Source organism: Salmo salar, chromosome ssa05, assembly GCF_905237065.1.
Source record: "Salmo salar chromosome ssa05, Ssal_v3.1, whole genome shotgun sequence".
NCBI classification, from domain to species: Eukaryota; Metazoa; Chordata; class Actinopteri; order Salmoniformes; family Salmonidae; genus Salmo; species Salmo salar.
The window spans coordinates 71,699,167-71,718,203 of NC_059446.1; the positions used below are offsets into that span (position 1 = coordinate 71,699,167).

Below are 19,037 nucleotides of genomic sequence, written 5' to 3' on the forward strand. Positions count from 1 at the left end.
ATCCTGGCCTTCTATGTGAATTCTAAATGCTCACCAAGACACAGGACTATGTCTTAACTGTTCTAACACACTGAATATACACTGAGTGTACAATATTGAGTTGCACCCCCTTTTGCGCTCAGAACAGCCTCAATTCGTCAGGCATGGACTCTACAAGGTGTCAAAGCGTTTCACATGGATGCTGGTCCATGTTGACTCCAATGTGTCCAACAGTTGTGTCAAGTTGGCTGGATGTCCTTTAGGTGGTGGACTGTTCAGAGATGACGTCTGACTCCTGTCCAGCTGAGGTTTCTCCACACTGCCGGCACAGCTCCATGTCAACGTGATGCAAACACTGGTATCTGTGAGGCGGTTTCTCTGTCAACACAGCTCACTGGTCTGTCTGTCTGTCGCTGGTATGTGTGTCTGTCGCGAGTCTGGGAGGTAGTGTTGGTCGCCTTCAGGGTTCTCTCAGACACAAAGGTCTCTGTGTGTGTGTTTTTGTGTGTGCGCACGGGCAAGTGAGTCTGTTCTTAATCACATGGAGCAACATGACAGCATATTTCTCAGCTTGTGAGTGGATGAGTGAGTTAATGAGTGAGGGTTTATATGTGTGTTTTCATACGACTAAGGGAGTAGTTACTAGATTTCAGTGTCGTGCAGCCTGAGCCTCCCCCTTTGACTGACACTGAGAATACTTCACCAGATTGGCAAAAACAAGAAACATTGAAACGCCTGTGACTCCAATTAGTATATAATCAAGGCAGCCTGTCAGTCAGTCCATGGCTCTGTGATCACAGAAGTAGTTCACTTACCGGTAGAACAGACAGCACCATTGACAAAAAGTCTTGCCTGATTGAAAGCCGAGGGAAGCCTGGCACAGAAATGTCCATTTACTTAGAAATTACATGATAAAATGGTAATTACACTGTAACAATTTGTTTGGCAGAACTTCTGTGTTACCCAAGCTGCAATGATGGACAGGCCATGTAAAATGACATCTATTTATTCTATGCAACCTATTTCTATGTCTTTGACATTGTCCTTCTCACTCGCCCTGGTGAAGGATGGCTCTAAGAATATCTCCCTGATGTCATCAGAATGGAATGTCAGGATCGTCCTGTAGATGCTACAATACGGAATGCTGCCAACATACTTATCTAAGGTGACTTTAAACACCACACAACCAACTTACCATGGAATATCTCAGCTCAACATGAGGGCAGGAGAAGGCTAATAGCACTTGCCAGTTAAACACTGTGTGACACTAATATACCTCTGATTACTTCTTTACTACTAATGAACTCTTGTTGAATGCATGTTATTCCTATGGTTAATACAGAGTACAGTAGCTTTTCTGAATGGTAGCATGGCTGACTATACAGCACTATAAACAGAATATAAGGCAAAGACCCACCCTGTCAGTTCCTATCTGTAAATAGAGATCAAAGTAAAACAGTTTTATGTGAATAGTCAGACTGTAGCATGCTTACATAGTACGGTCCAGCTGCATATGCAATTACCATGTAAATACTGTATGGTTTTAACTTCACTTGTTATAAAGAGGGAATCGTAAGTCACACCATCACATGTAATGTATGAAGAGGGTGAAGTTGCCTCTTTGTGGTTGAAACATTATTAATACAAACTATAGGAGCATTTATTCTAAACAGCACAGAGGCATTTGTCACATTTAGCCTAGAACACAGTCAGCCCTGAGCTTCTAACAGCATCGGTAAATCACACGCTTCCAGCTCCTCCTATCAGTTTCCTTCTTTCTTTTACAGTGTGGTCTGGAATGTTGGCTGTACAGGGCTGGTGCTCACTGGTGCTACACAACGTTCTTGTCTCACACTCATCCCATACATATTTTTCCTATTAGCTGCACTCACCCAGAGAGAGGGAGGGGAAGGAGAGAGGGGGGGGGAAGAAGAGAGGGAGGGAGAGAGAGGGGAAGGAGAGAGGAAATAGGGAGAGGAGAGAGAGAGGAGAGGGGGCGAGGGAAGGTAAGACGAGAGGGGGAGAGGGAGAGATGAGAGGGGAAGGGGGAAGGAGAGAGCAAGAGGGAGGGAGAGAGGGGGAATGGAGAGGGAGAGAGGGAAGGAGAGAGGGAGGGAGAGAGGAGAAGGGAGAGAAAGGGAGTGAGACAGTTCGGTGAGGGAGAAGAAAGGAATTCGATATACAGTACCAGTCAAAAGTTTGGACACTTACTCATTCAAGGGTTTTTCTTTATTGTTTTATATTTTCTACATTGTAGAATAATAATAGTGAAGACATAAAAACTATGAAATAACACATGGAATCACATAGTAACAAAAAACTGTTAAACAAATCAAAATATATTTTAGATTTCTACAAAGCAGCCACCCTTTGCCTTGATGACAGCTTTGCACACTCTTGGCATTCTCTCAACCAGCTTCATCTGGAATGCGTTGCCAACAGTCTTGAAGGAGTTAACCACATATGCTGAGCAATTGTTGGCTGCTTTTCCTTCACTCTGCGGTCCAACTCATCCCAAACCATCTTAATTGGGTTGAGTTCGGGTGATTGTGGAGGCCAGGTCATCTGATGCAGCACTCCGTCACTCTCCTTGGTCAAATAGCTCTTACACAGCCTGGAGGTGTGTTTTGGGTCATTATCCTGTTGAAAAACAAATGATAGTCCCACTAAGCGCAAACTGGAGAGCCAGTTTCATCATAGCGCTTGATAGTTTTTACAACTGAACTTGAAGAAACTTTCAAAGTTCTTTACATTTTCTGTATTGACTGACCTTCATGTCTTAAAGTAATGATGGACTGTCATTTCTCTTTGCTTATTTGAGCTGTTATTGCCATAATATGGACTTGTTCTTTTACCAAATAGGACTATGTTCTATATACCACCCCTACCTTGTCACAACACAACTGATTGGCTCAAACAAATTAACTTTTAACAAGGCACATCTGTTAATTGAAATGCATTCCAGTTGACTACCTCATGAAGCTGGTTGAGAGAATGTCATGAGTGTGCAAAGCTGTCATCAAGGCAAAGAGTGGCTACTTTGAAGAATCTCAAATATAAAATATATATTTGATTTGTTTAACACTTTTTTGGTTACTACATGATTCCATGTGTTATTTCATAGTTTTGATGTCTTCACTATTATTCTACAATGTAGAAAATAGTACAAATAAAGAAAAACCCTTGAATGAGTAGGTGTGTCCAAACTTTTGACTGTCACTGTATGCTTTATGTGTGTTTTATATAAAAACCAAGACAGAAATGCACGTGTTCGTGTAGAGAGAGAGAGGAGAGAACATACTGTACACAACCACATCAGAGATCATATATTTTCCCCCAAAAAATTATGTAGTTTATCTTTTTCCTTCATTTGCATCTCGTTTCACAATAAAAAACTAAAGAAACCGCCATACCATGAAAATGTAATAAAATAAAATAACAATACAAATAATATGTATATAGAATTATCAACAAACAGACATGAATAATAATAACAATACTATTAATCGTTAACATAATATGACACTTCTTAATCGCTGATCTCATGCATACTCACACACCACCCATCTGTTAGGAAAGAGAGGGCGATTACTAAAAATAGAACCAGGAGTTCAACCAGTTCACAATAAGCGCCTAGCTACATGCAATGACATAAAAGAGAGCCTCATGTACACATTCTTCCTGGCATAAGGTCATTTACACCAGACTGTACTGTATTATATTGCTGCTCCCACCTAGTATACCATACAGGGCACAATACAAAACTGACTGGAGTCGTACAACATACGCTGTGATGCACCCAGAGTCTGGGGCTATGGTATAGTACAGACAACACAGACTGTGAGCAACGTTTTCACTTCTCTCTCCCTTTTTTCATCAGGTTTCTCAATCCGTTCATTTCTCTTCAGGTTCCTACAGTATGATGCTTCCTTCATTGTTTTAGTGCTTCTGTTTTGTTGTTTTCTTCTTCCTTTGCAGATATTTCTCTCCTTTCTTCCTCCTGTGGGTTTGTCATCCGTGGGCTTGTTCCCCCTCTCTTTTCCTCCCTTACAGGGTCTTGTCGCTTTCCTTCTTTAAGTGGCTGAGGAAGAGAGAAGAGAGACAGGGTCAGGGATGATGCACACACACACACACACACACACACACACACACACACACACACACACACACACACACACACACACACACACACACACACACACACACACACACACACACACACACACACACACACACACACACACACACACCTCCAGCTGACACAGTCTCCCCACACCCCACCCAGCTCCCCTGGTCCCATTAGTAGGCTACCTGTAGTACTCGTCCTGGGTGAGGGAGTGGTGGTGGTGGATCCACTGCTGTTCCAGGGCCAGTCTCTGGATCTGCAGCTCTGCGCTCTGGGCCTGCTGCATGGCCTGGAGCTGGTGGGCCGCTGACATGGAACCTGTCAGAGAGGAGGGCTGGGGCAGCTCACGGAACGGAGCGCCTGGAGGGGGAAAGAAAAGGGAAGAGGAAAGGGAGAAGAGGAGAGACAGGTGAGAGGAGAAGTGGAGAAGAGGAGAGACAGGTGAGAGGAGGAGTGGAGAAGAGGAGAGACAGGTGAGAGGAGAAGTGGAGAAGAGGAGAGACAGGTGAGAGGAGGAGTGGAGAAGAGGAGAGACAGGTGAGAGGAGGAGTGGAGAAGAGGAGAGACAGGTGAGAGGAGGAGTGGAGAAGAGGAGAGACAGGTGAGAAAAGAAGAGGAGAAGAGGAGAGACAGGTAAGAGGAGAAGTGGAGAAGAGGAGAGACAGGGGAGAGGAGAAGTGGAGAAGAGGAGAGACAGGTGAGAGGAGAAGTGGAGAAGAGGAGAGACAGGTGAGAGGAGAAGTGGAGAAGAGGAGAGACAGGTGAGAGGAGTGGAGAAGAGGAGAGACAGGTGGGAGGAGAAGTGGAGAGACAGGTGAGAGGAGGAGAGGAGAAGAGGAGAGACAGGTGAGAGGAGAAGTGGAGAAGAGGAGAGACAGGTGAGAGGAGAAGTGGAGAAGAGGAGAGACAGGTGAGAGGAGAAGTGGAGAAGAGGAGAGACAGGTGAGAGGAGTGGAGAAGAGGAGAGACAGGTGAGAGGAGAAGTGGAGAAGAGGAGAGACAGGTGGGAGGAGGGGAGAAGAGGACAGGTGAGAGGAGGAGTGGAGAAGAGGAGAGACAGGTGAGAGGAGAAGTGGAGAAGAGGAGAGACAGGTGAGAGGAGAAGTGGAGAAGAGGAGAGACAGGTGAGAGGAGGAGTGGAGAAGAGGAGAGACAGGTGAGAGGAGAAGTGGAGAAGAGGAGTGACAGGTGAGAGGAGGAGTGGAGAAGAGGAGTGACAGGTGAGAGGAGGAGTGGAGAAGAGGAGAGACAGGTGAGAGGAGAAGTGGAGAAGAGGAGAGACAGGTGAGAGAAGAGGAGAGACAGGTGTGAGGAGGAGTGGAGAAGAGGAAAGACAGGTGAGAGGAGAAGTGGAGAAGAGGAGAGACAGGTGAGAGGAGAAGTGGAGAAGAGGAGAGACAGGTGAGAGGAGAAGTGGAGAAGAGGAGAGACAGGTGAGAGGAGTGGAGAAGAGGAGAGACAGGTGAGAGGAGAAGTGGAGAGACAGGTGAGAGGAGTGGAGAAGAGGAGAGAGATGAGAGGAGGAGAGACAGGTGAGAGGAGGAGTGGAGAAGGGAGAGAGGTGAGGAGGAGTGCAGAAGAGGAGAGACACGTGAGAGGAGCAGTGGAGAAGGGAGAGACAGGTAAGAAGAGGAGTGGAGAAGAGGAGAGACAGGTGAGAGGAGGTGTGGAGAAGAGGACAGGTAAGAGGAGGAGTGGAGAAGAGGAGAGACAGGTGAGAGGAGGAGTGGAGAAGGGGAGAGACAAGTGAGAGGAGTGGAGAAAAGGAGAGACAAGTGAGAGGAGAAGTGGAGAAGAGGAATGACATGTGAGAGGAGTAGTGGAGAAGAGGAGAGACAGGTGAGAGGAGGAGTGGAGAAGGGAGAGAGGTGAGGAGGAGTGCAGAAGAGGAGAGACACGTGAGAGGAGGAGTGGAGAAGGGGAGAGACAAGTGAGAGGAGTGGAGAAAAGGAGAGACAAGTGAGAGGAGAAGTGGAGAAGAGGAATGACATGTGAGAGGAGTAGTGGAGAAGGGGAGAGACAGGTGAGAGGAGGAGTGGAGAAGAGGAGAGACAGGTGAGAGGAGGAGTGGAGAAGAGGAGAGACAGGTGAGAGGAGGAGTGGAGAAGAGGAGAGACAGGAGAGAGGAGGAGTGGAGAAGAGGAGACAGGTGAGAGGAGTGGAGAAGGGAGAGACAGATGAGAGGAGGAGAAGAGGAGAGACAGGTGAGAGGAGAAGGGAGAGAGGTGAGGAGGAGTGGAGAAGAGGAAATACACGTGAGAGGAGGAGTGGAGAAGGGAAGAGACAGTTGAGAGGAGGAGAAGAGGAGAGACAGGTGAGAGGAGGAGTGGAGAAGATGAGAGACAGGTGAGAGGAGGATTGGAGAAGAGGAGAGGCAGGTGAGTGGAGGAGTGGAGAAGAGGAGAGACAGGTGAGAGGAAAAGAGGAGAGACAGGTGAGAGGAGGAGTGGAGAAGGGAGAGACAGGTGAGAGGAGGAGAGGAGAAGAGGAGAGACAGGTGAGAGGAGAAGTGGAGAAGAGGAAAGACAGGTGAGAGGAGGAGTGGAGAAGAAGAGAGACAGGTGAGAGGAGCAGTGGAGAAGAGGAGAGACAGGTGAGAGGAAAAGAGGAGAGACAGGTAAGAGGAGGAGTGGAGAAGGGAGAGACAGGTGAGATTAGTGGAGAAGGGAGAGACAGGTGAGAGGAGAAGTGGAGAAGAGGAGAGACAGGTGAGAGGAGTAGAGAAGAGGAGAGACAGGTGAGAGGAGAAGTGGAGAAGAGGAGAGACAGGTGGGAGGAGGGGAGAAGAGGACAGGTGAGAGGAGGAGTGGAGAAGGGAGAGACAGGTGAGAGGAGGAGTGGAGAACGAGATAGACAGGTGAGAGGAGGAGTGGAGAACAGGACAGACAGGTGAGAGGAGGAGAGGAGAAGAGGAGAGACAGGTGAGAGGAGGAGTGGAGAAGAGGAAAGACAGGTGAGAGGAGGAGTGGAGAAGAGGAAAAACAGGTGAGAGGAGGAGTGGAGAAGAGGAGAGACAGGTGAGAGGAGCAGTGGAGAAGAGGAGAGACAGGTGTGAGGAGAAGAGGAGAGACAGGTGAGAGGAGGAGTGGAGAAGGGGAGAGACAGGTGAGAGGAGGAGTGGAGAAGATGAGAGACAGGTGAGATTAGTGGAGAAGGGAGAGACGGGTGAGAGGAGGAGTGGAGAAGAGGAGAGACAGGTGAGAGGAGGAGTAGAGAAGAGGAGAGACAGGTGAGAGGAGGAGTGGAGAAGAGGAGAGACAGGTGAGAGGAGAAGTAGAGAAGAGGAGAGACAGGTGAGAGGAGAAGTGGAGAAGAGGAGAGACAGGTGAGAGGAAAAGTGGAGAAGAGGAGAAACGGGTGAGAGGAGGAGTGGAGAAGAGGAGAGACGGGTGAGAGGAGGAGTGGAGAAGGGGAGAGACAGGTGAGAGGAGGAGTGGAGAAGGGAGAGACAGGTGAGAGGAGGAGTGGAGAAGAGGAGAGACAGGTGAGAGGAGAAGTGGAGAAGAGGAGAGACAGGTGAGAGGAGGAGTGGAGAAGGGAGAGACAGGTGAGAGGAGGAGTGGAGAAGGGGAGAGACAGGTGAGAGGAGGAGTGGAGAGACAGGTGAGAGGAGGAGTGGAGAGACAGGTGAGAGGAGGAGTGGAGAAGGGAGAGACAGGTGAGAGGAGGAGTGGAGAGACAGGTGAGAGGAGGAGTGGAGAAGGGGAGAGAGGTGAGAGGAGGAGTGGAGAAGGGAGAGACAGGTGAGAGGAGGAGTGGAGAAGGGGAGAGAGGTGAGAGGAGGAGTGGAGAAGGGGAGACAGGTGAGAGGAGGAGTGGAGAGACAGGTGAGAGGAGGAGTGGAGAAGGGGAGAGACAGGTGAGAGGAGGAGTGGAGAAGGGGAGAGACAGGTGAGAGGAGGAGTGGAGAGACAGGTGAGAGGAGGAGCGGAGAAGGGAGAGACAGGTGAGAGGAGGAGTGGAGAAGGGGAGACAGGTGAGAGGAGGAGTGGAGAGACAGGTGAGAGGAGGAGCGGAGAAGAGGAGAGACAGGTGAGGTAGATAGTGACAGAAAGATAGTTAGGTATCATATTCATGATAGAACACAGACAGACAGACAGGCAGACAGACAGAAACATAAACAAACTGACTGAAAAAACAAGCCTTTCCTCACCGAAGAGCTGTTGTCGTAGCACCTCGCTTTCAGTGAGGGGGTGTGCCAGGATGGGGGTGCCCAGCGTTGCCCCTGGGTAGGGCAGGCGGGCCAGGGGAGACCCCGACGCCAACGGGTCCATCAGGGGGTGCACCCCGCCCGCCGCTAGGGGCCAATGATGTAACAGGAAACACAAGGAGTATTTAATAAGAATCACAGAATCAACAACCACGTTAACATCAACATCTGTAACAGACAGGATGAGCTTTCTCAGGCCCAGCTCAAAAGAGCACTAAATAGTAGTGTGTAGATCATAGTACAAGACCACAACTGTGGTAGTGTTAGCAGCAGTGGGTACCTGTGTCTTGCTGGTGCAGGTGCAGGTGGGAGTGGATGTGTGAGTGCTGGTGATGATGAGGCGTGACGTTCAACATCTGAAGACGCCCCGGAATCTCTCCTCCTCCTGTTCCTCCTCCGCCACTTCCACCACTTCCTCCACTTCCATTGCTTCCCCCTCTTTCTCTTTCTCTCTCTCGCTCCCTCTCCCTCTCTCGTCCCCTCTCTCCACCGGCTGGCAGCCCCGCTCTGTCTCGCTCTCTTTCTCTCTCCCTCTCTCCACTCCTCTCTCTCTCAGAGGTGGTGGGGGAGCGAGTGGGAGGGGGGTAGGTCTCAGGAGGGGCGGTCACCGGGGCGGGGGCAGGTGGGGGGTGAGATGGGGGGAGGGAGCTGGGAAAGGAGTGATGGAGGGATGAAACAGGGTTGGAGGAGGGTGGAGGAGGAGCGGGCAGAGGTGCAGCTGCGGGGGCCGGGGGTGGAGGGGCTGGTGCAGGTGCAGGGTGAGAGGGGAGCGAGGGAGGAAGCAGGGAGAAGGGGGAGGGTTGGAGAGGGACTGAGGGGCGGGAGGAGGGTTAGGGAGGCGACTCACTGGGGCTAACGCTGGGTTCTGGAGGGGCGGTGGTGGGGGTGGAGGAGCCTGGGGAGGGGGGTGCCGTAAATGGACACCTCACCTCCACCCCTCCCCCAGCAGTAGGGAGTGAGCATGTGCATGAGCGTGTGCGTGGGCATGCGAGTGGGAGTGGGCGAGGCGAGAGCCGTAGGATCTCCCAAGGTGCCCGGCTGGTACACCCTGTCCTCACTCTTAAACTCAAACCCCGGCTTCATGCGCTCACGGTGGGCTGCCACTGCATGGGGAAACCCCATCCCCCCTAACCCTGCACCCCCCATCCCCCCATGTCCTCCTCCATGCCCCCCTGGCCCTCCCTCCATACTGCCACCATAGAGGAAACCCAAGATGGCTGCCGCTGTGGCTGCATCAGCAGGCATGTGATGTGGGTGGGCCAGGGCATGGTTCTGGAACTGGGGGAGGAAGAAGGAGGGGTGGACATGGGGGTGGCCATGAGGGTGGCCATGATGGTGGACATGCGGGTGTTGGTGTTGGCGACTAGCCCCGAGAGGGGACATGGCGTGGGGCCGGGCATACTCGCTCAGGGTCCGCAGTGCCGGGGTGTCAGGGCCCAGATACGGCCCTCCTAACCCGATCCCCAGAGCCCCCTGTGGGCCAACCACCGTTGAACCCCCCATTGATTGCATGAGGAGGGAGTGTGGGATGTGTTGAGAGAGGGAGGGATGGAGGTGGGAGGGGTGGAGGTGAGCGTGGGGGTGAGGGTGGGAGTGGTGCTGCTGGGGGTGAGATTGAGGGTGAGACCCAGGGTTAGAAGAGGAGTTAGGGTCGAGGAGGATGGAGGAGGAGGAGGGGAAGAAGAGAGAGGATCCCTGGCGTTGTATATTTGCATTGTTATTGTCCTTCTGTTGCTGTAGGGAGAGAGGGAACGGGAGAGAGGGAGCATTTAAAGAGACAAAAAGGAGAAGGAAATTGAGCATTGTGTCCCACTCCCTCCCTCATCGCCTCCCTCTCCCTCGCTCATCACCTCCCCCTCACTGCCTCATTATACTCACTTGTAGATGCCTCTCCAGGTCCCGCTCCCTCTCTCTCTCCCTCTCTCGTTCCCGCTCTTTCTCCCTCAGGTCTCTGGCCCTCTGCTCCACCTCTCTCCGGGCTCTCTCGATCACCTCGTTCCTCTTCTTCCACAGTTTGGAGCCGTCCAGGGGGACGAAGAGAACGTCGCTGCGGGCGCAGGAGTTTCCACTGCCCCGATCTAGAACCCTGTGGAACCTAGAACCACATCAGCAAAATATAACCAATTTATGCATCGGATTTTGTTCCCATATGATGATACTATCTTTATTATCTGGCAATGTCTTCTGTGATAGGTGTTGTTGTCTTTGATATACTGGCGGCAGGTAGCCTAGTGGTTAGAGCGTTGGGCCAGTAACCAAAAGGTTGTGGGATTGAATCCCCGAGCTGACAAGGTAAAAATCTGTTGTTCTGCCGCTGAACAAGGCAGTTATTAACCCACTGTTCCCCGGACGCTCAAGACGTGGATGTTGATTGTGGCAGCCCCCTGCACCTCTCTGATTCAACGAGGTTGGGTTAAATGCAGAAGACACATTTCAATTGTACAGGTGACTAGGTATCCCCCTTTACCGATCTACAAAACATCTTCTGTGATAGGTGTTGTTGTCTTTGATATACTTTAGGCCTATCTACAAAACATCTTCTGTGACAGGAATACATTTCTCAGCCCCTTTATCTAGAAATAATAGCTGACATATTATGATAAGTGCCAGTGACAAAAACAGAGATAAAACCACATAAATCAGTTGTTAGGACTTGTTGTTAGAGTGACATATGATGGAGCCCTTCTGTTGCTATGACGCCTATCCCATCTCACCGTGCTGATTGGCTGGCGTGGATCGGAATGTCCACCGGCTTGGGCTCAGGGGAGGGACTTCTCAAAACAGGAGGTGGGCTTTCACTCTCCTCCCTCTCCTCTATTGGTTCCTCCTTGATGACAGGTGGGGGAGGTGGACCTGTGGACGAATCAGAATGCCCATCTCTAGGAAGCGAGGAGCTACAGCCAGGGGCCGAAGTGCCATTGTTGTTGCCGGGGTTACTAAGAGGTGGGGGTCCTTTTGAGGCGTTTTGAGGTGAGAGGGACTGAGAGAGAGAGTTGGTATGGCTGCTGCCACTGCTACTGTTACTATTGCTGTTAGTCGGGACCAGGTTGTTCCCACTGTTCCCATTGGGGTGGTAGGGGCCGCTGAAGGGGGCGTGGCTGTTCAAAGTGCTGTGAAAAGGTGAGGGCCGACAGCCAGGTGACACACCTGAACCAGGAAGTGACATGTTGGCCCCAGAGGAGGAGCCTGGAGGGTAGGAAGGAAACCCTCCCATCTGATTGGTCGAGGGGTTTAGTAAAGGAGAGAGGGGTGTTGCAGGAGTCTGATTGGAGGAAGGGTAATTTGCCGGACGAACGTGATTGGGTCCCAGGCCGGAGGGGGGTTGGGGCTGAGCGAGGGAGGTTTGGGGAGGGGGGAGAGGGGGAGGAGGTGGAGGAGGAGGGTAAGGAGCATTCGGAGGGTGTCCATGAGGAGTAGAGGAGGAAGAGGAGGGAGAAAGGGACGGGGGTTGGGGGGGACCGCCACGGTTTTGGTAGAGAGACGACTCTCGCTGGTTGGTGTCCCTCTCTCGGTCCCTGTCTCTGGGCTGCTGGGCTGGAAAGTGGGGGTGGGGCAGGTGGGGGATCTGAGGTCCACCTGGGTAGTCTCGGCCCAGGTTTGGAGTCATTCCGGGAGGGCTGGGGTACTCATGGGCTGGGCCGGTGGAGGGTGGGCCACCAGGGGGATAGTCCTTGGCCCCAGGAGGGTACTCTCTGTGGAAGTGTTCTGGTCCAGAGGGGGAATTGTGCCTTGTCTGTCCCTGGTCCATCGATGGGGGGTAGTCTCGTTTGGAGGCGCTTTGAGGATGTGGGTGGGGGGGTAGGGTAGGGTGGCTGGGGTTGTTTTGGGGTGAGGAAGGGGGGTCGCGGTTTAGCATGGGGGCTGCAGGTAACCCACTGGTCGAGCTTGGGGGGTTTCCTAGGGGGAGGGGGTTATTATTGGGGTTAACATTGCCCCCCGCCTCTCTCATCTGGCCCCCAAACTCGCCCCACCGCCCCCCCTCTTTGTCTCTGGGGTGCCCCCTTCCTCCCCCAGCACCGGTGGGTCCAAACTCTCTGTTCTGATTCTCATTACGATTCTGTAAAGGGAACTCCCTTCCTCCTACATCCCTCTCTCCCTCCCTCTCCCTCTCTCTATCCCTCTCTCTTTCTCTGAACCCCCCTGGTCCAAATTCTCTTCCCCCAGGACCCATGGGGGGGTCTCTCCCAGAGCTCTGAGGTCCCAGGCCTTGGTACTCCCGGTTCTGACCCCCAAACTCCCTCCCTTGGACCCCATTAGGACCCCCCATCCCACCAGAAGTGCTGCTGTTACCACCACTACTAGCTGAGAAATCTCTACCTATCTCTCTCCCCCCATACTCCACCCTCACTCCCCCCCTCTCCCTCTCGCCGGCCGCCCCCCTCTCCCTTTCCCCTCCCCCGGAAGCGTACCTGGGGAGGTACTCCTTGTGGGGGTGGGGGAGGTAAGGGGGGTGGGAGGAGGATGAATGACGGGAGGAAGGGGGGTTGTAGACGGATGGCAGTTGCTGCTGCTGCACTGGGGGTTGGTGCTGCGGCTGGTGAGAGTGGTGGTTACCAGAGTAACGGGTGTAGCCCCAGCTCCCCTGGCAACCGGTTGCTGTGCCTCCCTGCCATCCGGTGGGGCTGTAGTGGTGGGGGTGGGGCGGGGGCTGGGAGGGGGGTAAGGGGCTGGTTTGGGGTAACAGAGAGGGAGGAGCCGTCTTGTTGTCCATCAGTTTCTCACCTTTCTCCATTTTCTCTCTCTCTACCTTGACTTCTGAGGGTAGGTTCTGCCCCCCTAGTTCTAAGGGTTTCAGCGCTGGTGGAGGAGGAAGGGGTGGTGGAGGGGGGTGTGGAATGTTGGGGTTGCCGTGGGGATAGTCTCCCCCGGCGACAGTTGCCTTGGTCACGCACTGCGCTTTAGCTTTGGAGTTCATTCGATTGCCACTGTGCACAGTGTCAGCGCTGGCCGGTCCATACTCCATCTTGCTCACCAGCTTGGAGTCCTGTGAGAAATAGGACTTCCTGCCACTATTGCTATCATTGGCTGAATCCCCTGCTCCGCAGAGAGAGGGAACAGGAGCAGAGGAAGAGATGGAGGATGGCAGCTTCAGAGAAGGGCTGTCCTCCATTCCTCCATCCTTCCTTTCACCATCTCCGCAAGACTCATCCCCTCTCCCCTCTCTGGCTGCTCTCCTTTCCTCTCCTCCTGTCTTCCCCACTCCTCCCTCTTTCCTTTTCTCCCGTTCTCCCTCTCCTTGCTTTGGTGAGTCTGGACCATCAGAGTCAGAGTCTAAACTGGCTGGAGGGGAGGCAGAGAGACTCGGGGAGGAAGATCGATTGTCCTGGTCGATGTCCCGCCCACTGCTCAGGCTATTGGCCAAGCTCCCTACAACTGAGCTCCTGCTGCCCTGGGATTGGCCATCCTCGTTGTCACTGTCACGTGACTGTCTGGGAGCCGAGGGTGGGGGCGGTATAGTGGGGGAGTACTGTCAGTTGAATGAGTTGAAGTCGGTGGGTTGGTGGCAGAGGAAGAATCCTGATGACATAAAGTGAATATGAGGAAAATATATATTAATTAAATGTTGACATTTTAACATCCTAATTCAACCTAGTGGTGCAGTTCAACATCACGTTACACTAACCTGGACTTTCTGCCTCTTTGGTGGAGGCACAAGTTCCTCCCCTTCACTCTCTGACGAATCATGGCCTTGCGATCTGTGATTGAAGCGACTGACAGCCAATTCCTCGCCAGCAGCTCTTTGCTACGATACAGAATATGCCATGTATATCATTTTTGAAAGTAAGAAAGACAAACACACAGAGAGATGACACTGCAGGTAAAGCAGTATAAAACACACCAGATTGGCACTACAATTGGACGTATAAGGCAACCATGGTGGTGATGACTCATACAGGTACACAAGACACATGGCTTCATTAAGGCTTACATGTAGATCAATATCAGTCTCTTCTCACACACACACACACACACACACACACACACACACACACACACACACACACACACACCTTTCCTATAGACAAATATAGATGGAAAGACCACATGACAAACAAAGCCATAAGGAGACAGAGACTGCCATTACTAGAGACGGAGAGGGTCAACATAACAAGAGTTACTTAGGGAGAACACGGGAAAGAACAGACATAAAACATGATAGGCTCTCACCGTCTGCCTGTCGTTTCGTTCTGCACGAGAAGGGCTGGGATGCGGGCGTCTACCCCTCCTCTCCTCGTTGCTTCCCCCACGCCTCCGCCCACTGCGCATTGGCATCTGAACCGCCAGGGGTGGAAGGGGCAAAAAGAGGAGGAGAGGTGAGAGGAGGAACATGAGGGGTAAAGGGGGGTAAAGGGGGGTAGAGGTGGGTAAAGGGGGGTGGAGGTGGGTAAAGGGGGGTCGAGGGAGGTAAAGGGGGGTCGAGGGGGTAGAGAGAGGTAAAGGGGGGTCGAGGGGTAGAGGGAGGTAAGGGTGTCAAAACAATAAGTAAAGAGAACAGTAGAGGACAAAACCAAGGAGGAGGAGGGGAGAGGGGGAAATAAAAAAGTGAGGGATAGAGGGGGAAGAAAGGAGGGGAGAGGGGATCAGGGAAGGGTAAGGGGGAACGAAGGATGATGAAATATGGAGGGGGCAGGAATGAAGGAGAAAGGAGAGAGGATCAGTAATGGGTGGGGGAGGTAAGAGCATGAGGAGGGAAAGGAGAGAGGATCAGTAATGGGTGGGGGAGGTAAGAGCATGAGGAGGGAAAGGAGAGAGGATCAGTAATGGGTGGGGGAGGTAAGAGCATGAGGAGGAAAAGGAGAGAGGATCAGTAATGGGTGGGGAGGTAAGAGCATGAGGAGGGAAAGGAGAGAGGATCAGTAATGGGTGGGGGAGGTAAGAGCATGAGGAGGGAAAGGAGAGAGGATCAGTAATGGGTGGGGAGGTAAGAGCATGAGGAGGGAAAGGAGAGAGGATCAGTAATGGGTGGGGGAGGTAAGAGCATGAGGAGGGAAAGGAGAGAGGATCAGTAATGGGTGGGGGAGGTAAGAGCATGAGGAGGGAAAGGAGAGAGGATCAGTAATGGGGGGTGGAGGTAAGAGCATGAGGAGGGAAAGGAGAGAGGATCAGTAATGGGTGGGGAGGTAAGAGCATGAGGAGGGAAAGGAGAGAGGATCAGTAATGGGTGGGGAGGTAAGAGCATGAGGAGGGAAAGGAGAGAGGATCAGTAATGGGTGGGGGAGGTAAGAGCATGAGGAGGGAAAGGAGAGAGGATCAGTAATGGGTGGGGGAGGTAAGAGCATGAGGAGGGAAAGGAGAGAGGAGAAGAGGAATTGGGAGGGTAGAAGGCAGCAAGAACGAGGAGGAGAGAAGAGAACAGAGAGAGGAATAATTATGACATCAATGTCCACACAGAACATACACACAGAATATACACACCGAATATACACACAGAAACACACTGAATATACACACAGAAACACACTGAATATACACACAGAATATACACACCGAATATACACACAGAAACACACTGAATATACACACAGAAACACACAGAATATACACACCAAATATACACAGAAACACACAGAATATACAGAAGAATATACACACAGAATATCTTAACTTCAAAAGTCTTATTCATGTTAAATGATGTCAAATATAACATCCCAATTCATCTCTGTGCAATATAATACCACATATTAACAATAAACACATCTGCAATCTGACCCACACATGCACACTCAGCTACACAGCTGAACAAGGTTGAGATGAAGGAAGCCATTGAAACACTTCATACCGATTCTTTGTGAGTTCGAGTTTTCATCGTTACTCTTTTATGATGTCCATCCCTCCCCACAGGCCATAGCGGTGAATGAAGTGGTGTCCTTGTCTTTCTCCGTAGGACTGAAAATCACCTCACCACCATCTGAGCTTCTACAACCTGGAAAAAACACCACAATGATGAATTCTCTACCTAACCAGGCCAGTCCCATTGAATTAGGTAGCATCAGAAAACCCCATACAAATAAAATACAATGATACAACAACCATAAAACAACACTCTTATTTTACAGGACACGTTACAGTGCACCATCAATCATAATAACTAATGCTGTTCACATATCGAAGGATACATTTTGAACAATCAATATCGAACAATAACATCAACATTACAACTACAGTTATAGGGAATTCATTGCAATGGTGGACTGATTAACTAGGCATGGCTTTGAGTGCAGGTACAAGTCGAGGATCCTCAACACAGCGATGCTACAGGAAAACCGATATCTGACTCATATCACACTTCAATACTGAATGGATGCATTGATGAGTAATACACCGCAGATCAGTTCATTCAGAAGAATCACAGTTAAAGGAAAACTCCACTCAAAAACAATTTGTTGGTATTTGTTTCATTAGTCCATTGTTGATATAGTCCCAAAATGTTTTGCACGTCAGAAATCAAGTTTTCAAGATATATAACTTTAAAAACCAGAGATACAGCCGGTATGATGCATTTTCATTCATACTGCCTACATCAACAATGGACTAAATGAAAAAAATACCGAAATATAGTTTTGGGTGGTTTTCCTTTAAGGACATGGAATCTGTACACAGATGTATAGATACTGTCGTGTATCACAATAAACACATTTGGATGAAAATATTGTGTGCACAGATTATTCCCTTATGCTGATGAACATTCGTATTTGGATACTGTACAGCACCTTCCCAAAGCAATTGGATGTGTGTTTGAGTTCAGAATCCACTAAGGTGTTGTTTAAGCCTAGGTCAGAAAGAGTTTAAGCTGTTATAGCCATCTCTATTCAATACTGAGCCTCAGGTAACCAGCGGGGCTATACCAGAACAACATTAGCTCCTTACCTACCCTACAGGAGCCCAGCCCCAGACCCAAAGCTGCACAGGGTTAAAAAGAGCCAAGCCCCAAACCTGCACGGGGTTAAAAAGAGCCCAGCCCCAGACCCAAACCTGCACGGAGTTAAAAAGAGCCCAGACCCAGACCCAAACCTGCACGGAGTTAAAAAGAGCCCAGCCCCAGACCCAAACCTGCACGGGGTTAAAAAGAGCCCAGCCCCAGACCCAAACCTGCACGGGGTTAAAAAGAGCCCAGCCCCAGCCCCAAACCTGCACGGAGTTAAAAAGAGCCCAGCCCCAGACCCAAACCTGCACGGGGTTAAAAAGAGCCCAGCCCCAGACCCAAACCTGCACGGAGTTAACAGTCTGATAATTCATTCATTCATAGATTCTAGGGCTGAGAATTACCAGGGACCTCACGATACGATATTATCATGATACTTATGTGCTGATACGATATGTATTGCGATTCTCACGATTCAATGTTTTGCGCATCGACATTGTTGTTTTATTGCGATTTGATGTTCCAAAAATATTGCTCAGACAACAGACCATGAGAAAGCGAGTTTTGATCAGTCATGGGAAAATAATATTGCAATATTGTCAAAACGATGCTATACAATATATAGTCAAAAATAATATCCCAATATGTAACTGATTTGCCCCCCATCACTAATAGATACAGGTAATTGACCATGACATGCAACATATATGTCCAACTATTCACCCCTTCATTCATTAGGGTAGTAGACTATGAAATATGACACAGGTTTTACATGTCCAACTATTCACCCCTTCATTCATTAGGGTAGTAGACTATGAAATATGACACAGGTTTTACATGTCCAACTATTCACCCCTTCATTCATTAGGGTAGTAGACTATGAAATATGACACAGGTTTTACATGTCCAACTATTCACCCCTTCATTCATTAGGGTAGTAGACTATGAAATATGACACAGGTTTTACATGTCCAACTCATTCACCCCTTCATTCATTAGGGTAGTAGACTATGAAATATGACACAGGTTTTACATGTCCAACTATTCACCCCTTCATTCATTAGGGTAGTAGACTATGAAATATGACACAGGTTTTACATGTCCAACTCATTCACCCCTTCATTCATTAGGGTAGTAGACTATGAAATATGACACAGGTTTTACATGTCCAACTCATTCACCCCTTCGTTCATTAGGGTAGTAGACTATGAAATATGACACAGGTTTTACATGTCCAACTCATTCACCCATTCACCCAGTCAAGCTCATGTATACTGAATGAGGATATAAATAGAACAGTGACACACTGGGTGAAATGAAGGGATATATTTATCCAGGTAGTTAGCACTGCCAATGGAGGCCCTTGTGTTCAACCCATCGAGCAGCAAACACACAGATTCAGTGTGTGTGTGTGTGTGTGTGTGTGTGTGTGTGTGTGTGTGTGTGTGTGTGTGTGTGTGTGTGTGTGTGTGTGTGTGTGTGTGTGTGTGTGTGTGTGTGTGTGTTTGAATTATCACAGGTACAGTAAATCTGATTGTGGCACCACTACTACATATATGAATTATTAGTGCATACTGCATATGTTGACTTATTCATACACTCACACACTGTATATTAACAGTTACAGCTGTTAGTTACAGATTCACACACACACACACACACACACACACACACACACACACACACACACACACACACACACACACACACACACACACACAAACACACACACACTCACACACACACACACACACACACACACACTGTATATTAACAGTTACAGCTGTTAGTGACAGATTCACACACACACACACACACACTGTATATTAACAGTTACAGCTGTTAGTTACAGATTCACA

General features: G+C 50.0%; 1 protein-coding gene across 1 annotated transcript in view; it reads right to left on the reverse strand.

The window, feature by feature from the left end:
* Positions 1-3,306: 3,306 nt before the first annotated feature.
* The window catches only part of LOC106605862 (atrophin-1), a 111,057-nt gene continuing 95,326 nt past the window's right edge, over positions 3,307-19,037 (reverse strand). The window contains exons 2-11 of the mRNA XM_045717746.1: positions 16,096-16,239; positions 14,484-14,588; positions 13,939-14,058; positions 11,030-13,832; positions 10,194-10,410; positions 9,245-10,049; positions 8,596-9,126; positions 8,259-8,402; positions 4,291-4,465; positions 3,307-4,060 (exon numbers count right to left, since the gene is read on the reverse strand). Coding sequence (XP_045573702.1) covers positions 4,027-4,060; positions 4,291-4,465; positions 8,259-8,402; positions 8,596-9,126; positions 9,245-10,049; positions 10,194-10,410; positions 11,030-13,425 — 4,302 coding nt within the window. The 5' untranslated portion in view covers positions 13,426-13,832; positions 13,939-14,058; positions 14,484-14,588; positions 16,096-16,239 and the 3' untranslated portion in view covers positions 3,307-4,026. The remainder of the gene's footprint in view (positions 4,061-4,290; positions 4,466-8,258; positions 8,403-8,595; positions 9,127-9,244; positions 10,050-10,193; positions 10,411-11,029; positions 13,833-13,938; positions 14,059-14,483; positions 14,589-16,095; positions 16,240-19,037) is intronic.